The sequence below is a fragment of the Balaenoptera musculus genome, chromosome 7 (genome assembly GCF_009873245.2).
Source record: "Balaenoptera musculus isolate JJ_BM4_2016_0621 chromosome 7, mBalMus1.pri.v3, whole genome shotgun sequence".
Classification (NCBI taxonomy): domain Eukaryota; kingdom Metazoa; phylum Chordata; class Mammalia; order Artiodactyla; family Balaenopteridae; genus Balaenoptera; species Balaenoptera musculus.
In genome coordinates, this window is record NC_045791.1 from 88,046,282 (window position 1) to 88,067,066 (window position 20,785).

General features: G+C 33.1%; 1 protein-coding gene across 4 annotated transcripts in view; it reads right to left on the reverse strand.

Moving 5' to 3' along the window:
- The window catches only part of ERBB4 (erb-b2 receptor tyrosine kinase 4), a 1,123,927-nt gene that overhangs the window by 288,841 nt on the left and 814,301 nt on the right, over window positions 1-20,785 (reverse strand). For all 4 annotated transcript variants that reach the window (XM_036858278.1, XM_036858280.1, XM_036858279.1 and 1 more), the window contains exons 8-12: window positions 17,345-17,458; window positions 17,097-17,223; window positions 11,501-11,574; window positions 10,553-10,643; window positions 8,468-8,667 (exon numbers count right to left, since the gene is read on the reverse strand). In XM_036858278.1, coding sequence (XP_036714173.1) covers window positions 8,468-8,667; window positions 10,553-10,643; window positions 11,501-11,574; window positions 17,097-17,223; window positions 17,345-17,458 — 606 coding nt within the window. The remainder of the gene's footprint in view (window positions 1-8,467; window positions 8,668-10,552; window positions 10,644-11,500; window positions 11,575-17,096; window positions 17,224-17,344; window positions 17,459-20,785) is intronic.

Below are 20,785 nucleotides of genomic sequence, written 5' to 3' on the forward strand. Positions count from 1 at the left end.
CCACCCTCCCTATCCCTTTGCATTCATTTTGTGAATGGCATAGGACAGGGGTCCAATTTCTTTCTTTTGCATGTGAATATCCATGTTTCCCCAACATCATTTTGAAGAACTATCCTTTCCCCATTGAATATTCTTGTCTCCCTTATCAAATATTAGTTGAACTTAGGTGTGGATTTATTTCTGGGTTCTTGATTCTGGTCCATTGGCCTATGTGCCTGTTTTTATGCCAGTACCATACTGTTTTAATTACTATGGCTTCCAAACATAGGGGATATTATTCAACTTTCTGGACATCTGTACATTCATCTGCAAAATGGTGATAATTATACTTTAGAGGGTAGTGGTGATGATTAAATTAAACTATATAGGTTGAGTCTGGCACTTTTTCTCTACTTAGCTAAATATTGCAGACACCTAAAATCAGTGAGAAGAAATGGATTATTCAGTAAATTATGTCAATATCCTAGCCAAATTAAGATTTTTAAAAATTATGCTGTACCAAAACTTCTAGATGGATTAAAAATTTCAATATAGTTTTAAAGTACTAGAAGAAAAAAGATAGACTATGCCAAGATCATAAACATAAAAAAGAGAATGATGTATCCATTTTACTAGATAAAAACATTAAATGTTTGTCTATCAAAAGACAAAATTTTAAAAAATTACTTATAGAAGGAAAATTATACACAACATATTTAAGACACAAAAATTTAATGGATTTAATTCGTGATGAGCTATTTCAAATCCAGAATTAAAAATGGATAAAGCTTATAACTATGTAATGTACAAAAAATAAATAGAAAGGATCAGTCAACACATAAAAAGAGGCTCAATATCAACTAAAAAATATAAATTTAAAAGACCTCTTTTTCATATTTCTGATCACCAAAATTTAAAACCATGGATAATATCAAGTGTTGTAAAGGGTAGTGGAAAATATTCCTTATCAAACATTGTTTAGGGCAAGTGTAAACTAATCTAGTAGTTTTGAAAGATGACGTAGCAATATATACCAACATTTATTATATATAACCTCATTTCACAGAAATTCCACTTTTAAGTGTTTAGCTCAAGGAAATGATTGCATAGTACAAAATGTTTTATGAACTAAGATTCACATTATGGCAGTACTGATATGAAAAATAGAAAATAAATGAAATTACCATTAATATGGCACTTATTCAATAAATATTTTTATACACAGCTTAATTGAAATTGTATCAAGCATCTTTTCTGACTATAACGCTATGAGATTGAAAATCAATTACAGGAAAAAAGAACAGTAAAAAAAGACAAATACATTGAGTCTAAACAGTGCACTACTAAATAACCAACAGATAACTGAAGAAATCAAAGAAGAAATAAAAAAAAAACATAGAAACAAATGACAATGAAAACACAACGACCCAATATGTATGGGATGCAGCAACAGCAGTTCTAAGAGGGAAATTTATAGCAATTCAATGTCACCTCAAGAAACGAGAAAAATCTCAAATAAACAATTTAACCCTGCACTTAAAACCACTAGAGAAAGAAGAACCAGAAAATCCAAAGTCAGTCAAAGCAAAGAAATCATAAAGATCAGAGCAGAAATAAATGAAATAGAAATAAGGAAAACAATAGCAAAGATCAATAAAACTAAAAGCTGGTTCTTTGAGAAGATAAAAAAAATTGATAAATTCTTAGCCAGACTCATCAAGAAAAAAAGGGAGAGGACACAAATCAATAAAATTAGAAATGAAAAAGGAGAAATCACAACTGACACTGCAGAAATACAAAGGATTATAAGTGACTACTACAAACAACTATATGCCAATAAAATGGACAACCACGAAGAAATGGAAAAATTCTTGGAATGGTAAAATTTTCCAAGACTGAACCAAGAAGAATTAGAAAAAATAAACAGACCTATCACAAGCAATGAAATTGAAACCATAAATAAAAATCTTCCAACAAACAAAAGTCTAGGACCAGATGGCTTCACAGGCAAATTCTATCAAACATTTAGAAAAGAGCTAACACCCATTCTTCTCAAATTCTTCCAAAAAATTGCAGAGGGAGAAACACTCCCAAATTAATTCTACGAAGCCACCATCACCCTGATACCAAAACCAGAAAAAAGATATCACAAAAAAAGAAAATTAGAGACCAATATCACTGATAAACATAGATGCAAAAATCCTAAACAAAATACTAGCAAACAGAATCCAGCAGCACATTAAAAGGATCATACATCATGATCAAGTGGGATTTATCCCAGGGATGCAAGAATTCTTCAGTGTATGCACATCAATCAATGTGATTCACCACATTAACACTTAAGGAATAAAAACCATATGATCATCTCAATAGATGCAAAAAAAGCTTTTGACAAAATTCAACACCCATGTATGATAAAAACTCTCCAGAAAATGGGCAGAGAGTGAACCTACCTCAACATAATAAAGGCCATATATGACAAACCCACAGCAAGCATCATACTCAATGGTGGAAAACTGAAAGCACTCCCTCTAAGATCAGGAACAAGACAAGGATGTCCACTCTCACCACTCTTATTCAACATAGTTTTGGAAGTCCTAGCCATGGCAATCAGAGAAGAAAAAGAAATAAAAGGAATACAAATTTGAAAAGAAGAAGTAAAACAGTCAGTCTTTTCAGATGACATGATACTATACATAGAAAATCCTAAAGATGCCACCAGAAAACTACTAGAACTAATCAATGAATTTGGTAAGGTTGCAGGATACAAAATTAATGCACAGAAATCTGTTGCATTCCTATACACCAACAATGAAAAATCAGAAAGAGAAATTAAGGAAACACTCCCATATACTATTGCAGCAAAAAGAATAAAATACCTAGGAATAAACCTGCTTAAGGAGGCAAAAGACTTGTACTCAGAAAACTATACTGATGAAAGAAATCTTTCACTTCTTTCACTGATGAAAGAAATCAAAGATGACAAAAACAGATGGAGAAAAATACCATGTTCTTGGATTGGAAGAATCAATATTGTGAAAATGACAATACTATCCAAAGCAACCTACAGATTTAATGCAATCCCTGTCAAACTACCAATGGCATTCTTCACAGAATTAGAACAAAACATTTTACAATTCGTATGGAAACACAAAAGTCCCCAAATAGCCAAAGCAATATTGAGAAAGAAAAACGTAGTTGGAGGAATCAGGCTCCCCAACTTCAAACTATACCACAAAGCTACAATAATCAAGACAATATGGTACTGGCACAAAAACAGAAATATAGATCAATGGTACAGGACAGAATGCCCAGAGATAAACCCATGCACATATAGGCACCTAATTTTTGACAAAGGAGGCAAGAACATATAATGGAAAAAAGACAGCCTCCTTAATAAGTGGTGCTACGAAAACTGGACAGCTACATGTAAAAGAATGAAATTAGAATACTACCTAACACCATACACAAGAATAAACTCCAAATGGATTAAAGACTTAACTGTAAGACCAGACACTATAAAACTCTTAGAGGAAAACATAGGAAAAATACTCTTTGACATAAACCACAGCAAGATCTTTTTTGACCCACCTCCTAGAGTAATGGAAATAAAAACAAAAATAAACAAATGGGACTTAAACTAAGTTTTTGCATAACTAAGGAAACCATAAAGAAGACAAAAAGACAACCCTCAGAATGGGAGAAAATATTTGCAGATGAAACAACAGACAAAGGATTAATCTCTAAAATATACAAACAGCACATGGAGCTCAATATCAAAAAAACAAACAATCCAGTTAAAAAATGGGTGGAAGATCTAAATAGACATTTCATCAGAAAAGACATACAGATGGCCAAGAGACATATGAAAAGATGCGCAACATCACTAATTTTTAGAGAAATGCAAATCAAAACTACAATGAGGTATCACCTCACACCGGTCAGAATGGCCACTATCAAAAAATCTAGAAACAGTAAATGCTGGAAAGGATGTGGTGAAAAGGGAACCCTCCTGCACTGTTGGTGGGACTGTAAATTGATACAACCACTATGGAAAACAGTACAGAGGTTCCTTAAAAAACTAAAAATAGAACTACCATATGACCCAGTTATCCCACTACTGGGCATATACCCTGAGAAAACTATAATTCAAAAATAGTCATGTACCACAGTGTTCATTGTAGCTCTGTTTACAACAGCCAGGACATGGAACCAACCTAAATGTTCATCGACAGATGAATGCATAAAGAAGATACGGCACATATATACAATGGAATATTACTCAGCCATAAAAAGAAATTAAATTGAGTTATTTGTAATGAGGTGGATGGACCTAGGTTCTCTCATACAGAGTGAAGTCAGAAAGAGAAAAACAAATACCATATGCTAACACATATATATGGTATCTAAAAAAAAAAAAAATGGTACTGATGAAACTAGTTGCAGGGCAGGAATAAAGATGTAGACATATAGAGTGGACCTGAGGACACAGGGTGGGAGGGAGAAGCTGGGGCAAAGTGAGAGTAGCAGCGACATATATACACTACTGAATGTAAAATAGTTAGCTAGTGGGAAGCAGCAGCATAGCACAGGGGGATCAGCTCAGTGTTTTGCGATGACTTAGAGGGGTGGGATATGGAGGATGGGAGGGAGGCTAAAGAGGGAGGGGATATGGGGACATACGTATGCATACGGCTGATTCACTTTGTTGTACAACAGAAACTAACATGGTATTGTGAAGCAATTATACTCCAATAAAGATCTATTAAAAAATAAATAAATTAAAAGAATAAGGCATACTGAGTGAAGTAAGTCAAGCAGAGAAAGACAAATATCATAATATATCACTTATACATGGAATCTAAAAAAATAGTATAAATGAACTTATTTACAATAAGTGAAATTTTCTACAGTCACAAGATGTAGAAAACAAACTTATGGTTCCCAGCAGGGAAGGAGCGGGAGAGGGATAAATTGGGAAATTGGGAGTGACATATATACATTACTATATATAAAATAGATAACTAATAAGGACCTATTGTATATCACAGGGAACTCTATTCAATACTCTGTAATGACCTATACAAGAAAAGAATGTAAAAAACAGTGATATATGTATATGTATAACGGATTCACTTTGCTGTACAGCAGAAACTAACACAACATTAGAAATCAACTATACTCCAATAAAAAGTAAAGACAAAAAAAGAATAAGGAAGAGCTCTATATACTGACATGGAAGATCCTCAGTATTTAAATATATATGGTATGATCCAATTTATATATGAACATATGTTTCATTATCTATTTACCTATTTACCAAAAAGTATGTATTATTTTATATGTCTATTGTTTTGTTTTCTAACAATGATAAAAGTACTATTATAATTAGAAAAATAAAATTATTTCAATTTGAAAGGTAACTATGAATATAGTTTCTCTCTTTTTTATGTTGGTTTTAAGTGTATATGTGCAAATATTTTAAAAATAGAGATGTCTGAGTTCAAATGTAACTCAGATTACAAAGGTTTGGTGTAGTATTTATCTCTTCACTGTTCATATTCTGGTGTTAAAAATTTATGCTTAACTATTTAAAGAAACTTCAAATGCTTTTATAAACCTACTATAAAACTCCTTCCAACCAGCACTGTTTTGTCCCTACCACAACCATACAAATGAAGGAGGCAGAAAATGTTCCAGCTTTTCATGTCCTAGAGTTTCTCTCAATCTCAGTCTCTTCGAACCATAAAGTCTGCTTTGAAAATTTTAACTTAAAAGAGTAAGATTGCTCAAGCTATGGTCACACTTTATAGATGAGGTGAGGTTTTTCTTTTATTGTCATTGCTGTTTTAAATCATGTTGAACTCCACAAAACACTGTTAAAAGTCAAGGCTGATTTTTCTTTTAAGCTACCAAGCCGATATACAGATTTAGATGAGAGTATTTTATGGTGACTGTGTGTGTGTGCGTTTATGCGTGTGAATGCATGTGTATGTGTCCGAGGGTTGTGTACATGTGTATGTGTTGTGTGAGCATATGAATACACACCTTATGCTGTATGTCTGTGTATCCATATGTCTTATAATGAATATGTGTGTGTGCTCATATATGTCTTGTGTGTGGTATATTAAGAGAGAATGTCTAAAAATGCAATATTTAAGTACATTTAAAATGAAGCAAATATTTGTTTTCCTATTTGCAGATAATACTATGGATGATAAAATGGCCTTAATCACATGTGGGCAACCATTGCAGGCTCAGTGTAAACATCAGCAGCACATCTGAAGTCAAGTTTATAGGATAATTACATTTCTGAAAATGCAGGATCCAATGTACTGTGAGACCGAAACCCAAATTTTGATAAATGGATTTCATGCAAAAATTGTTTACTCTAAGATGTTAAAAATGAAAAGTTATATGCTTAATTTTAAATTACAGCACTACAAAACTGCTTTCTTCTAATTGCTTCATTTCTTCCTGAAACTGTAAAGTCAACTATAAAATAGGTTCATGGTTTGAAAAATGGATAAACCTCCAAGAGACCTACCACTGAAAGTTGAAGAAAATGTTAGATTTTTAGTTTATTATTATTATTATTATTATTTATCTTCTTTTGGTTGTTTCAAAATTTTAGAAGTCTTAAAGAGATATGGAATAATTACATAAATTTTTCCTATCTTGCTTTTTCACATTTAATTTCTTTCCACATTTTCTTTTCCCATTTGCTTTTTATTCAGGTTTACAAAAGGTAAAAGAAGGGATTTGTGAAATGATTAAATGAGTTAAAGAAAAAGAATGTTTTTCTCTCATTCTTTTATTTTTTCTTAGTTTTTTTTTTTTTTTTTGTCTTCATACCTAAATCTTACCTTTGAAAGGTAGAGGTACTATTGTTTTATTTTCATTTTGTTTTGTTTTTTGAAGTAAGTGAAAGAAAAGGAGAGTATAACCCTGACTTAGGGAAATATTTATAAGTTAGTGTTGAAAAAGTTTCTATTTTACTTCCATGAATAATCTACTTTGTCTGGGGCATGTACAAACACAAATATAGTAATGTGGGATAAGAAGCTTAAGTAGAGAAAAAAAAAAGCAAGCTTTCTGTCAGGTTTCAGAAATGTATAAAACCAAGGAAACAATCTAGGCTCAATGAAAGGATAAATCTCATTCAATGTGGACATGCATATTTTGATATATAATAATATTTTATATTTCTTGATTCTATGAGGAACAGAAGAATATATAAGAACTTAAGTTCACTCAAAACAGGAAACTCATGTTGCAATAGGTCTCTTTTCTCTGGAAAATACTTTTAAGGATCCAAAAGAGCTAAAATGTGAATTCCTCACAAATTATAAGTTATATTTTATAAAAATTGCTAGCCTGAGCTGCCTTAAACCCTTTCTGGTACAAGGTGGGGTATAAATAAATTAATTAATTCACGGACTACTTAACTTGGTAAATTTAAATCATGTTGGCCTCTTAAGAGTTTACATTTTTAAAAAAGTCCTATACTATTCATTCACATACTTAATGAACTTAATCATTATGTATGTATACCCTTGTGATTGTTCCAATGGTGAGATTAAAGAAGCAAGAAGACTTCCTAAGAGCAAAATGTTTCTTAAGAAATGTGACTTTTAAAAGGACTGACTTATCATGACCACAACAAGAATATGCATCTGTAAACAGATCCTTTGAATTCTAAGTCATTTTATTTTGTATTTATTATAAGTAAGTCACTACTATATGCATAGTAGTAGCACTTATAGGATGCAGAATTAAGTAATACCCAGGAGAAAAACAGGGAAGAATTAAGTATTAATCATTGGAGTATCAAAGTATAAGATGGGAATGACTTAGTTATATACTCATGAAAACATTATTTGCTTCTGTGCAACAAAGAAGTGATGGAATGGATCGATGAGTAGTAAAATACATGAAAAAAGAGATTGCTCCTTGCCTACAAAAACACATTTATGAAATGAACTTTTGCAAACTTCTGGAACAGCATTTTTACACATTTCAGAAGAACACGTCTTTTTTTTTTTTTTCACCACTCCTAAATGGCAAATACTTTATTATTTGTTATTTGTTATTATTTGTTATTCTATGTTATCAAATTCTCTGAAACAAAAAGTAAACAGAAAATTTAATAGACTGGATTTCCATAAATTGATTGGAGCCAAGGAATTACCCGGGATGCTTATTAAACATTTAGATTCCCAGGTTCCACTTACACCTATTGAATCTAAATCTCCACAGGAGGGTTCTTATGATTAGGCAAGATTTGAGAACATGAAATACATTAGAAAAGCATGCAATGTGTTATAAAAAGTTACCCATTTGTTTTATACCAACCTTTTTTAAGGGTTGAGAAAAAGAAGGCAACAATTCTGACCCACCACTATGTTTAACTGTTTGGTCCAATGTAGAATGAGAAAAAAAAATGTTTAAAGTTTCTAGATTTTTAATGTTTGGGTAATGTACTTACTACAGTTTTCAGCTTTCCTGTTGTCCCGGATCACTATTCTTTGGTTGATTGTGCTGAAGAGCGTTGTCCAGTTAATGGTATGATAATAACACAGGTTGCTGTTGTCAGTGATATAGATGTTTCCTGCACTGATTTCCTTCAGGGATTGGAATTGTAGAGAAGTGATACCCTGTTGCTTGAGGATAAGCAAGGAAAGGCCACTAAAGAGAGGGGAGAGGAAAAAAATGGAACAGTAATAGTTGTTTTCTGGCCATGACATGCATTCTTGAAGTAAAATAAGGATGTCATATTTTACTCCAAAAGAATGTTAATAGAGTGTAAAAATGATTGAATTAATAAACCTGAGATACAAATACCATTTCTTTACTTGCTATATGCTGACTGTTTTAAAAGTAATCACTTGACCCCCCAAAAAAAGCCCATCTTTTATAATTATGAATATCAATGATATCTCTATCTCTGTCTATATATGTACCATTGATGTATCTGCTCACTGCCTTCCCTCCTAACCCCTGAAACTTAAGTTCCTCAAGAATGAAATCCTGTATTAAGACTAAATAATTAAATAAATGTTTATGGGGTGACTGTTCATCTACCCAGAGTAAGACATTAATTCTACTCTGACTATTTAATAGATTTAGACACACTTTCAGAAGGTAAATATCTCAGAGAATGACCATAGATATTTAGCCTTAATTTATACCTCAGAAACCAAAGCGTTAATTGTAATACTTGAAAAATGTATAAGGATAGGAGATGTTAAAAATTAAAGAGAAGAATAAAACTAAACTGAAATAAAAAAAAAATACTCAGAAGGCTTGGACAAGTGAGAAAGCATCTCTAAAAGTTAAATAACAACTACACTGTAGAAACAAATTATCATTTCAAGGATGTTGTTTTCTCAAAATAGTCCACTTTGTAATTAAATTATTTTTCTATTTTTTAAAGACTAAATGTGTTTCCCACATTTCAATCAACTTATGAACATTATTTTATATTTTGGAAATCAAAGCTGTCCTCTAAATTTGCTTTGCTTTTAGTACTCAGATTTTTTTTCATGTGTTTTATATATACACATGCATGGAGAACTATAATATACAGATATATAACGTGTGTATGTACCCAAATGGGATGTAATTCACTTTCTCAAATCTTTGTTTCCATCATAACCACCCTTAGTTGTTGATTACAATGTGAGCATAATAATGCCTTGACTTAGATTTATAACACTTTATTCAATGGATAGTAAAAATTGGTTCCATATAGCACTTGAATAGATTATATCTCTCAACTATCCTTTTTTATTAAGCACTTTTCCCCTTTACATTTTAGAACCTCTTACAGATATACCTGTTTTAATAGCAAAATTCAGTGGACTTCCTGTGAACCATTATTATAGAATATTTAATGACAGTATTGATTTTAGGCATCTTTTGGATTTAAGTAGAAAAATTATCAAGATCTCCTTATATAAATCAACTTTTAACTGTTCATAAACAATAATTTTGTGCAGATGAAATCTGAAGTAAAATAAAAACAGTGGCTTAATAAATATTAAAACATATATTTTTATTATGTGAATAAAAATATTGACATTAGAACTTTAGAACAGTGTCCTTCTGAGCCCTGATTATCTGTCCATTATTAACCAGCACTGCATGTAGCATAGTGGACCAAATTCTAAAATATCAGCGCTGTGATGCTTTGTTCAAATGATAGCTCCAGAGACAAAATGAGAACTTCCTGGTAAAACAGCATTTGTATCCCATACACCGAAGTCATTACAAAGTCATTCAAGTCTATCTTCTAATTATGATAACATATGATAAAAAAGAAGGTTCAGTTTTATGGTTCACATCATGGACTCCACAACTGCCAAACACTAAAATTACTTTAAGTGACAGGCAGTTGAAAAATCAAGTTGTATACTTTAAAGCACAATCAGGAGTATTTTTCATTGAGCTTTCCTTTAGAATTTAAAGTGGAAAACCAATATTTCTAGAATCAGTAAATCAATGAGTCTGATGGCTATGACATAATGTACACATGATGCAGAGACCTGTAACTTTGAATATATACACCTACCTATAGAGTACTCTTCCACCAATGGTCACCAGGTTAGAAAAAACACTGAAGTCGGTCATGTTTGGGGGCCATGATTGTATGTTCAAGAAACCTACAAAAGATAAGGGCAGTAAAATAATTCAGAATATCATTGTCTCAGTAAGTGTTTAATACCAATTATTCTTAAAATATGATGAAAATGGGAGGTAAGAAAAAGGCAGCAAATATTCCTATTTTTGAACCATTCTATCTCATATTTCTTCTTCCAAGATTCAGTGTCTTACCCAAAGTTTCTGGGCTACAATACTCAATAGATGATGAATGTCAAAATAATGAACACCAAGAATATAACATACAGAATTATATAAATGTATGGTTTAAAGATTTAAATGATTCTTAATTTGATTTATTCTTCTAAATGGAAAAAATATTTAGTCTAACTAGACAAAGAGTTTAATTTCTCTGAAATCTTTTGCCACCTTATCTGTACACTTACAACATCAGCTGTCTGTCTTGCATTCTAAGACATTTATGTATATAACTAAGCCTCCTTATTTGATTTTACATTCTTTGATAGCAAACCCATGTCTGATTCATGTCTATGGGCCCCATATCACCTACTATGACAGCTCTGAACATATTAGGTCCTCAGTAAACATATGCTAAATGAATCCTACATGCTACACATCCTCAATAGTACTTGTGAAAAGTAAATAGAAACACATGGGTTCAAAGATCCACTGACATTTGCAAAAAGAGTAACATCAAAATCTCAAGGATTTTTTTTTTTTAATTCCACAGATTTCAAAATGTGCACAGATGCTAAGGAAGTAAGACACCCATCATTTAAAATAATACGTGTTTTCAAAACTAGAATTTGCTTTGCAAATTCAAATACTATGTAATATTTTTAACAAAAGACTAAAATTCACATAGTTCACAGCATAACAAACTCACTTTAAAAATTACCTGTTATCTCTCGGACTGTCCGAAACACGTTCAGTTTCTCTGGGTCTATGGCTTCAATTGCATTGTAAGGGTCCCTAGAAAATAAGAAAAAAAAAAAAAATGAAGCCAAAATTAAAATTAGATAAAGGGGTGAAAATATGAGAAATGTGACAAAAATTATTTCATTCCAATTGAATTTTAATTAGCAATAGGAAGGGTAGCAATGTTTTATCCAGATTTTCTATTCTAGATGTGGAAGGGGATTAAAAGGTACTTTCAGGAAATTTTGATGACACAGAATATGAGTTCTTCCTTGAAGGCTATTCTAGATCCAGAGGAACGGTTCAATTTGACTATCCTGAATAAACCTCCAAATATAGCAATTCCATTTATTAACCATTTTATTTTGCCTTTAAAAGTTTATTCTCAATTGGAAAAATATACACTGCAAATAAATTATGTTATGGTGAGAATAATTGCCTTTTGGGTTCCTCAAAGCATGCTAAATTGCTAACAGAACCTGTAATTTCATAAGAAGGGTGAAAACAAATACAGAAAGTAAACTTTTTTTTTTTCTGTATCTTCACATTTATCTATCAAGGCAATCTTGTTCCTATCTGTTTATTTATGTTCACTTTCATATGAAGGAACTATTTGCTTCCCTCTATATGAATCATACTAACATTTGAAAATAAAATTTACCACAAATTTAACAATACTCAAAATGTGTTGTAAATTTTGGGGATTTTTAAAAATACAATCTCCTAATGCATAAATATATTTTTTGTAATTAATGTTATTGATACATAAATGCCCTGTCTTTACAAAAATTAATATAAAATACCTTTAAAATTAAATATTTAATGGATTTTTTCAGAAGTTTTCATCTTAGGAAAATATTTTTCATTTATAACATCCTGCCCATACAAAATAATTGCATTCTTGTATATTAAGCCAAATATAAACATAATATTAAACATTTGTCAGTAATTCAAGCACTACTTTCAGATTTTCTTAAGTAATATATAGTAGTTTTTCTAGGTTTTATTACTTTAAAAGGTGCTCTGTGCTATTCTGGGCAAGCAGAAACCTTATATTAATATATACTCTTCAGAGAAAAATTAAGTTCCATTCATTGGTCATTTCTCCAAGAGAAATCAAACTTTCTAAAAACAAGGAATTAGGCTCTTTTAGAAGTTTGTGTCCACCTTTAGCAATCAACTGAATTTTATCCTTGCACTGGATATCTGTTGTTTTACCAGTCTCTGAGAACCTTCTTTTTCACATGGGGAATAAACACTAGGATACATGATCCATTGGAGGCTATCAGTCAACGTGCTCCACAATCCCCTGGCAAACAGATAGGCATATGGCCTTTCTTCTAAGAATTTGAGTCTGAATCCACTGGCATTTATTCATCCTGGCATTAGAGCCTTGAAAACATTCTCTATTAGTTCAGCAACCTTAATCTCTGGAACCACCTTTTACTGGCTCTCTCTGCTTGATTCATCAGCATATTTTCTATACTGTGAACCATCCCATATCTTTTAAAAGAAAAAAAAAAATCTTGCTTGATGAAATTACTGCTTCAAACTGAGAAAAACTAAGAAGTATAATCAATACATTGTGCTACTAGTTTAACATGGCGTGTTATAGAAGGCTTGGAAACACTATAGATGAGAGTCCCCATAATTCACACATAAACAATTAAGATTTTCCTTAATGTGACATGAATACCTTTCAAAAGCTTAAAGTCTAAATTAATATTCTAGCAAACTTGCTCTATTTGTAACTGAAGATGTATAGAATGAATATCTATGCTTTCGGTGAATATGGAGCCACAAAATTAGGTTCATCATGTGGGAAAATTCTGGTTGCTATCATTTTCTAATGTGCAAAGATGTCTGCATGCACATGAAATATCAGCTCTGCAGTAGTAGAATGAACTTTCAACATTTGTTCTTTGATGAAAAGCAGTGTCTAGAATAGCTCTAGCCATATAATCAAATATTCCTGCTTTACTGAGAAACACTCAAAGTTCAGGGCAAGCACACAGTAATGGGGTCAGTCCAAACCTTTACTGAGAACACTTCCAGGTTGTCAGGAATGAAATGAATTCTGGACTGTTCACATGAAGCCCAATGGACCACAGAAATTTTATATACTTAATTTTAGAGATTCAGGACTCTCATAAAATAAATTGACAGAATCCCACTTACCAAGTTAAAAGTACCCCTAGGGAGTTCCACCCTACAGCCACTTGAAATCCATAGATTTTAAAATTGAGAACTTTCCTAGCTAAATTCAGGACCATGAAAAAAAAACTTTATGTCCACCCTGTCATTGTGTTGGGTGATCCAAAATAAAGCTCAGGATAAAGAGAGAGAAACATATTTTCACAATTCCATAGAAATCACGTTATGTTTTTCACCAAACTCATTATCTGTTTTCCATTGTCTATCAACATTACAGTCTATCATCTAAGTACTTTCTTGTCTGTGTCACACTGTGACACAGCATGAACATGCTTATTTGGTGAGCATTTTGTTGCTCTAAGCATATTCACAAGAACATTATTAGACATGACAAGACATGAAAGGGGATCCTATGATAACCCTGAACACTGCATTTTGCCTGCAGTTCCCATTCTAAATAAGGAAATAAGAGTGCCTAGTTTATTTCTAGCAATGGCGGTTTCGTTCTATAAATTGAACATTGATCTCTTTTATATGTTAACGTTTTAGTTGACAACTTCACAGTAAATTTATTTTTTGCAGAAATTTGTTTTTGAAAAGTATTTGTATGGAAATATGTTAATATAAATGTTTCAGACATTACATGAAATTTCTAAAAATCTTATATGTTCTGGTATAATGTTATAAGTCATAATCCTAGTTATTACTTTAAAATGTATATCTCAGAAATAACTAATTTTCTTGTCAACTGCATTATTATGAAGTTTCATCAAATCTTTAACCGTGGTCATTTTTAAGTCTTTTGTCATTTACAGACAGTTCTAGGTGTACTCTGATGCTTTTGTAAATATGTTCCTATAAAAGGGTTTCATCTTCAGGAAATTCATGGAAAAGACTCTGACAAGTACAGGTTTCTGGTAACTGACTGTACTGCTGAACTGAACGAATAAGCATTTTCAGAACTCTAATGAAAAACTGATGAACTCATAAAAGTGCTAACAAAAGATCAAGATGAAAAAAAATTAATTACATGGGACTGAGTGAACTGATGAGGATGAGTATAATTTTTGTGACTTTCTGTTTGAATTTAAAAAACGAAAAAATCCCACAAGGACTCAGAGGCAAAGAATATACAAATCAATTTTCACTGCAACGTAAAGGAGCTGTTACAGTGGAGGATTACTGGACTGAATGTCAATATTATGACATAGTATGAGTGTGTTTCATGTTTGGTAATTGCAATCATTGTTGCTTTTGTGGTGGTCATCCATGTACAATGCTTGGTGTCAGTCTATTTATGTCTTGTAAAAATAAAATACAGTGTGTGTGTGTGTGAAAAAAAAAAAAAAAAAAAAAGAGTGAGGTCAAAAAAAAAAAAAAAAAAAAAAACTAGTTAGTAGAAGATTTAGGGTAATGGAAATTAAGTGAAGTAAAAAATTTTGTTAATTTACTGAAAGCTTTCTGTTTATAATACCTCATGTTATTCATCTTTAAAATCTCTCTGTCCATATGCACACACATATTACATACATGAATACACATATGCCTATACATAAGTGTCTGAGACCTACTCAATTAACTTTATATTAATACTTTCCTAAAATGAAAGGGAAAGGCTTCAGAATATGTTTCATGTTGGCATGAGACTAGGAATGAGGAACATATCATATTTCATATACATATTTGTCCTGGAAAATGCCTTATATATTATGCTTAAGACGCAATAATATTAATTATAATGTTACATTTAAGTGCTATAATTAATGACAAATAATAATCGTCTGAACTAGGAAGTATGACTTACCATAAAGTAAGGATTGCCATGAAAATAACTTTGCCTTTATTTGGTTTCCAGTAGTCTATGAAATATTATCTGTTGCACTATATGCTGTGATATAAACTAGGTACTAGATATAGTCACTGAGATTTTCCTCTTGAAGTGCCTTTTTCTCCTTCTTTTTAACTTTTTTTTGTTTCGGGGGGGTTAGCAATTTTTAACTTCTATTTTTGTTACTTTTCAATCTCTCTCTTTATCTCTCTCTCTCTCTCCTTTCCCTCTGTAACTCCTTCCCTTCCCCCACCTTTTTCTTTCTTTTTTATACCATTAATTAAGGTTTACTGTATGCCAGGCACTGGGCTGAACACTTAAAAAAATGTATATTTTGTTTTATTTTGAATCTCCACAACAACCAGAGGATGTAGGTATTTATTATTAACCCAGTTCTCAACTTTACATTGGAGTTGTTTGACATGGAAGCCACACAGCTCAATACAGATTGTCCATGGTGGAGCCGACTCAATGTGTCCCATCTCAAAATGGTAGTACCACCCATCTCCAATAGGTTGGTGCCATGTAAACTAAGAGTAATCACATGCACATATTTTTTTAAAGAGATGTTAAAAATCTGGATCTTATTTAAAAAACAAAACAAAACAACAAGACTCACCTCTTAGACCAAATATAACAGAAAGTGAATACATACTATTACAGTTTCTGGCACAGATCCATATTAAAAGCTATATTTTAAAGTAAAGAAATGCTTTATGTACTAAGACCTACAGTAATTTATTTGAATGGAAAGAAACGCTTTGTTCTATTTCTCTTGTTGTTCCTATTTGACGTGTTTATTCATAATGTGTTAAATTGTTTTGCTTCTAGAAATGATATATGCTTAGAGTAATCTTTTGAATTGAAATATGTGAGTGATATTTTTTATCTGTAGCCCGTAGCACTAATATTTAGGGATTGAGTAGTGATATACACAAACAGATAAAATATAAAGTAAAAATATTTATATTTTCATTGCAGTTGAAAGGATGCAAACTTGGTCATTTTCCCAGTTAAAAACAGCAGGTGGTTCTGTAATGAAGGGGCCCAGAAAATGTTACAATTTTTATTGCTAAAATGAAATTCATTTAATAGATTTCTTACTAACTCCCCAAGTCTAAAACAGAAAAAGATGCAGCAGGGCAAAGAAAATACCTGAGAGCTCAGAATTTCAATTTACTGATTTGTTTTCTGTGAGATGCATTAATTTATGTTGTTTTGAACTAATTGGTTAGGAATTTGAATGAAATTCCCCACTTTGTCCACTGATACTGTTTCCCTAAACATATCCACAAATGTGCCAAGCTTACTGAAATCTATGGATTTGAGGAAAATGTCCTGTAAAAACGTCTTAGCTTATATATAAATCTATATTTTTAAATCTAAGTTGTCACCAAATTCATAATCTGGATGTACCCCCAAAATTTGGTTTACAATCACTGCTGGTGAAATCTGGCATTTGATTTTGTTGGAGGAAAGCATTAATGTATAGTGGAACTCTGTGTCAAAAGGAATCAAACAGACAAAACTAAAGAATCTCTTAAGCTTTGTCTGCACTTTGTAAAACAATTTTCCATAAAAATGTAATACTGACCCATGAATACCAGTGACAAGGAAGATCAAATTCCCATTGATTTTGGTGCAGTTTATGAATTTGTCAATGTTACTAGAATCCACGGTCTGAGCTGACATCAATGATCCTGTGCCAATGCCATCACAAGCTGTAGAAACAAGATGCACAATTAGGGAGCTGAGAAAATTTTTCTTTAGTCAATAAATTATTGCATTTTTATTATAAAATAACAGTATTTTTTCATTATAAAATGAAAAAACTATCATCACCTTTTGGGCAAATGTCAGTGCAAGGTTTACACATTTTAATCCCATTTTCTTCTACTTCCATCTTGGAACTAGGGCAGGCACGCACACAGGAACTGGAATCGACCACGAAGTTATCTGATAAAAAAAGGTAAAATTAGCAATAATGCTGAGGTTCAGCAAAAGATTTTAAAGCAAGATATTTTAGGGTTTGAAAATTATTTCCATTTGAAAATGATAGTATGTATGTTTCTTTCCCTAAAACAACTCTAAATATCTCCACCTGAAATAGCATCGACGAACACCACATTCAAATCCAAGCGCAGTGTATGTTAACAACAACTGGTAGTTGCGTGACTACTGCTCCTCATTCTGAATTGCCCCCAAGATAGTGAATTTCTTTTATAGACTTAGGAAACTGCAGGACATTTAGTTTGTGTTTTTCAGTAGTTCCACTTCATTTCATGTCATGATGCAAGTTTGAAGTCTAAAAATACTTCAAGTTACATGAAGCACAAATGAAGCTGAAGTTAAACTGCCTTGGATGAAGGGAGTGCACTTCATACCCAAGAGGAAATGTTTAAAATGTGTTCACCTTTCAATGGAGTGCCGTAGAAACTGTCCCATCGTTTCACACGAAGAAACAAAATGAAATTTGAAAGGGCAGTACTTTAGGAAAGGTATACTAACTAAACCAGGAACATCTAATTACCTGACATGGTGAAATGTTTAGGAATCCAGTGGTCTGGAATATGCCAGAACATTCCCTCCCAAAAATAAGAACAAATTTTTGCATCTAGAGCCTCCCACGCTAAAGGGAAAACACAATACCCGCTAGGCTGCTTTGGGTTTTGAAGGCAGCATCTTTCCATGTTTGGAAAAACTGCTTCTGGCCCAACATTCAGTAGTCTAGAAGGCTTCTGACCTTTAAGGGGGCCCAGAGCAGGAAAGTCATATGATGCATATCCAGGCTGGGGTACAAGCAATTCTGCTACTTGGATCACAAAACCCAAGAAGCTCTAGCTCTATGACATTAGAAGTATCTCTGGGGCTTCCCTGGTGGCGCAGTTGTTGAGAATCTGCCTGCCAATGCAGGGGACACGGGTTCGAGCCCTGGTCTGGGAAGATCCCACATGCCGCGGAGCAACTGGGCCCGTGAGCCACAATTACTGAGCCTGCGCGTCTGGAGCCTCTGCTCCGCAACAAGAGAGGCCGCGATAATGAGAGGCCCGCGCATCGCGATGAAGAGTGGCCCCCGCTTGCCGCAATTGGAGAAAGCCCTCGCACAGAAACGAAGACCCAACACAGCCATAAATAAATAAATAAATAAAATTAAAAAAAAAAAAACAAAAAAAAACTTAGACAACAAAAACCACTTATTAGAAAAAAAAAAAAGAAGTATCTCTGGCGGGAAAATATGCCACGTGGAGTTATGGCAAGTCCCGACCAGAAAATCCCAGCCGAGACCTCTAGGAATTACACACCATTTAATACACAACTCCTGACATACTTCTGGGTCCTGGCAGAGACAGACTACCTAACCATGGGTCACAGATTGATCTTGTAGCCAGAATTGCCCATCATACACAAGGTTTTGTTAAAAACCATCATAATGTTGAGCAGGTCCAACAGCAATCCATTGTAAGATGGAAGCAGTACATTTGGGATTGATGTGAGCAGGGGCAGACGCACAAATAAACTGCATAAGCAAGTGGTCCAAATTCCCACGTCATCCACCACTGTGCTGGCACCTTTCACTAAGCTCATACCTATGGCTGCATGGGGACCAAGAGAGGGCACGTATGACAAGCTGACAGAGGAAGACAAAAACTAAGCTTGGGGTGTGGGTGCAAGCAGCTGAAAATGGATGGCAGCTGCCCTGAAGCCTCAGTCAGGAGTGGACTTGAAATATAGTGGCAAGGAAAAATCCCACCAATGGGTATAGTTCTGGGTAGTGCAAATGATCCTTTACTTTGTAGGGAATAAATAGGAGTTTAGAATAAATATGAACTCATGAGCAGTGGCTTGCCCGGGGAGAAGAAGTACTGGAAAATCTGGAATTGGGATTGAAGGGAGTCTGGGGTAGAGGCATATATATGAATCCATGGGCGTGGGTATAAAGTGTGAAGATCTTTGTATTCCAAGTTAACATCCACTAGAGGGCATCCACCACAAAAGAGACACTTTGCTGAGACTGCATCACAGCCTGATCTCGCTTCATTTCCTTCCCTCATGGGTCTTGATTCTGAGAACACTTCTTAACAACCATAGTCTCTGTCTCAGGGGAACCCAACCTGCAACAGGTGTAACCACCCTTTCTGCAAGGTCTTTAGGGATACCTCGTATTTAAAAACTTCCACATTTTTGCAGCAATTTATGCCGAGTGAAATTTTTTAAAAAGGTTATAAATATCTTCATTATCAGTTAGGTTCAGATTTTGCAGTCAAATTAGTTTCAAAAAATATTTGTTGTTTAGGGTTTTTGAATTTCCGAATTCTGAATTAGGAATTGTAGACCAGTATTTAGAAACTGAACATCTTTGTTTTTCTAAGACAGCTACAGTTTAGCAAACCATGCCTTATGATCAAGGTCCCTCAAAGATTTGAATTTTACATAGATAAATAATGAAGTCCTTTAAATTAATCTGTAATTGGATAGACCTAAACTAATCCATGAAAGGAAGTTTATGAGTTACCATATCTATGGTAACTGGGCATGTAATTTCAAAAAACAGTCCTAAGTATTTAGCCCCTTGTCATAACTTAGGAGTTGAGAGACTTCAGATGAGACACTACAAAGGATGTAATAAAGAAAAGGAAAATTCTCTAGCTCAGATTTTTCTGGTCTTCCACTCCAGCCCAAGCCTTGGGCCTCAACCTCAGGGCTTGAATAAAAAGGAAAGCACCAAAAATCTCAAAAAAGCATGGTTTTAACTATCTTTGGGGCAAGCCACCATAATATGAAGGTAGTAGAGCAGGAGGACATTTGACTAAGAAAACGAAAAAATTCCTCATCTAGCCACATTCTACAATACTCTCAAGCCCCGTATTTTGCAAGATAGTAGATGGGGAAATACAGGGTAATTTTAGATGAGAAGTTGTTAGGTCAAAAACATAACTTGGGATATAAAATTGTTTAAGATGGAAAAATCTCTACTATCCTACAGTTAGTGTGTCTGTGATTTTAAAATGGTAATTTAGAGCCATGTTAAATATATATATATATACTCATAATTATTCTTTTAACCAATATAAAATATTTAATAATAATGGCTGGAATCATCATTGCTTTCAAAGACCTGTTTTTACTACTATTCCTCTGAACCCTATTCCCTATCCCTTTGATCTTTATAATGTATCTGGGAAAGACAGAGGGTACATATGATTATCCGCATTTTAAAGAGGAGGAAATAGAAAACTAAATAGTTCATCTAAAATCACACGACTAATAAGTGGGCAAAGCTAT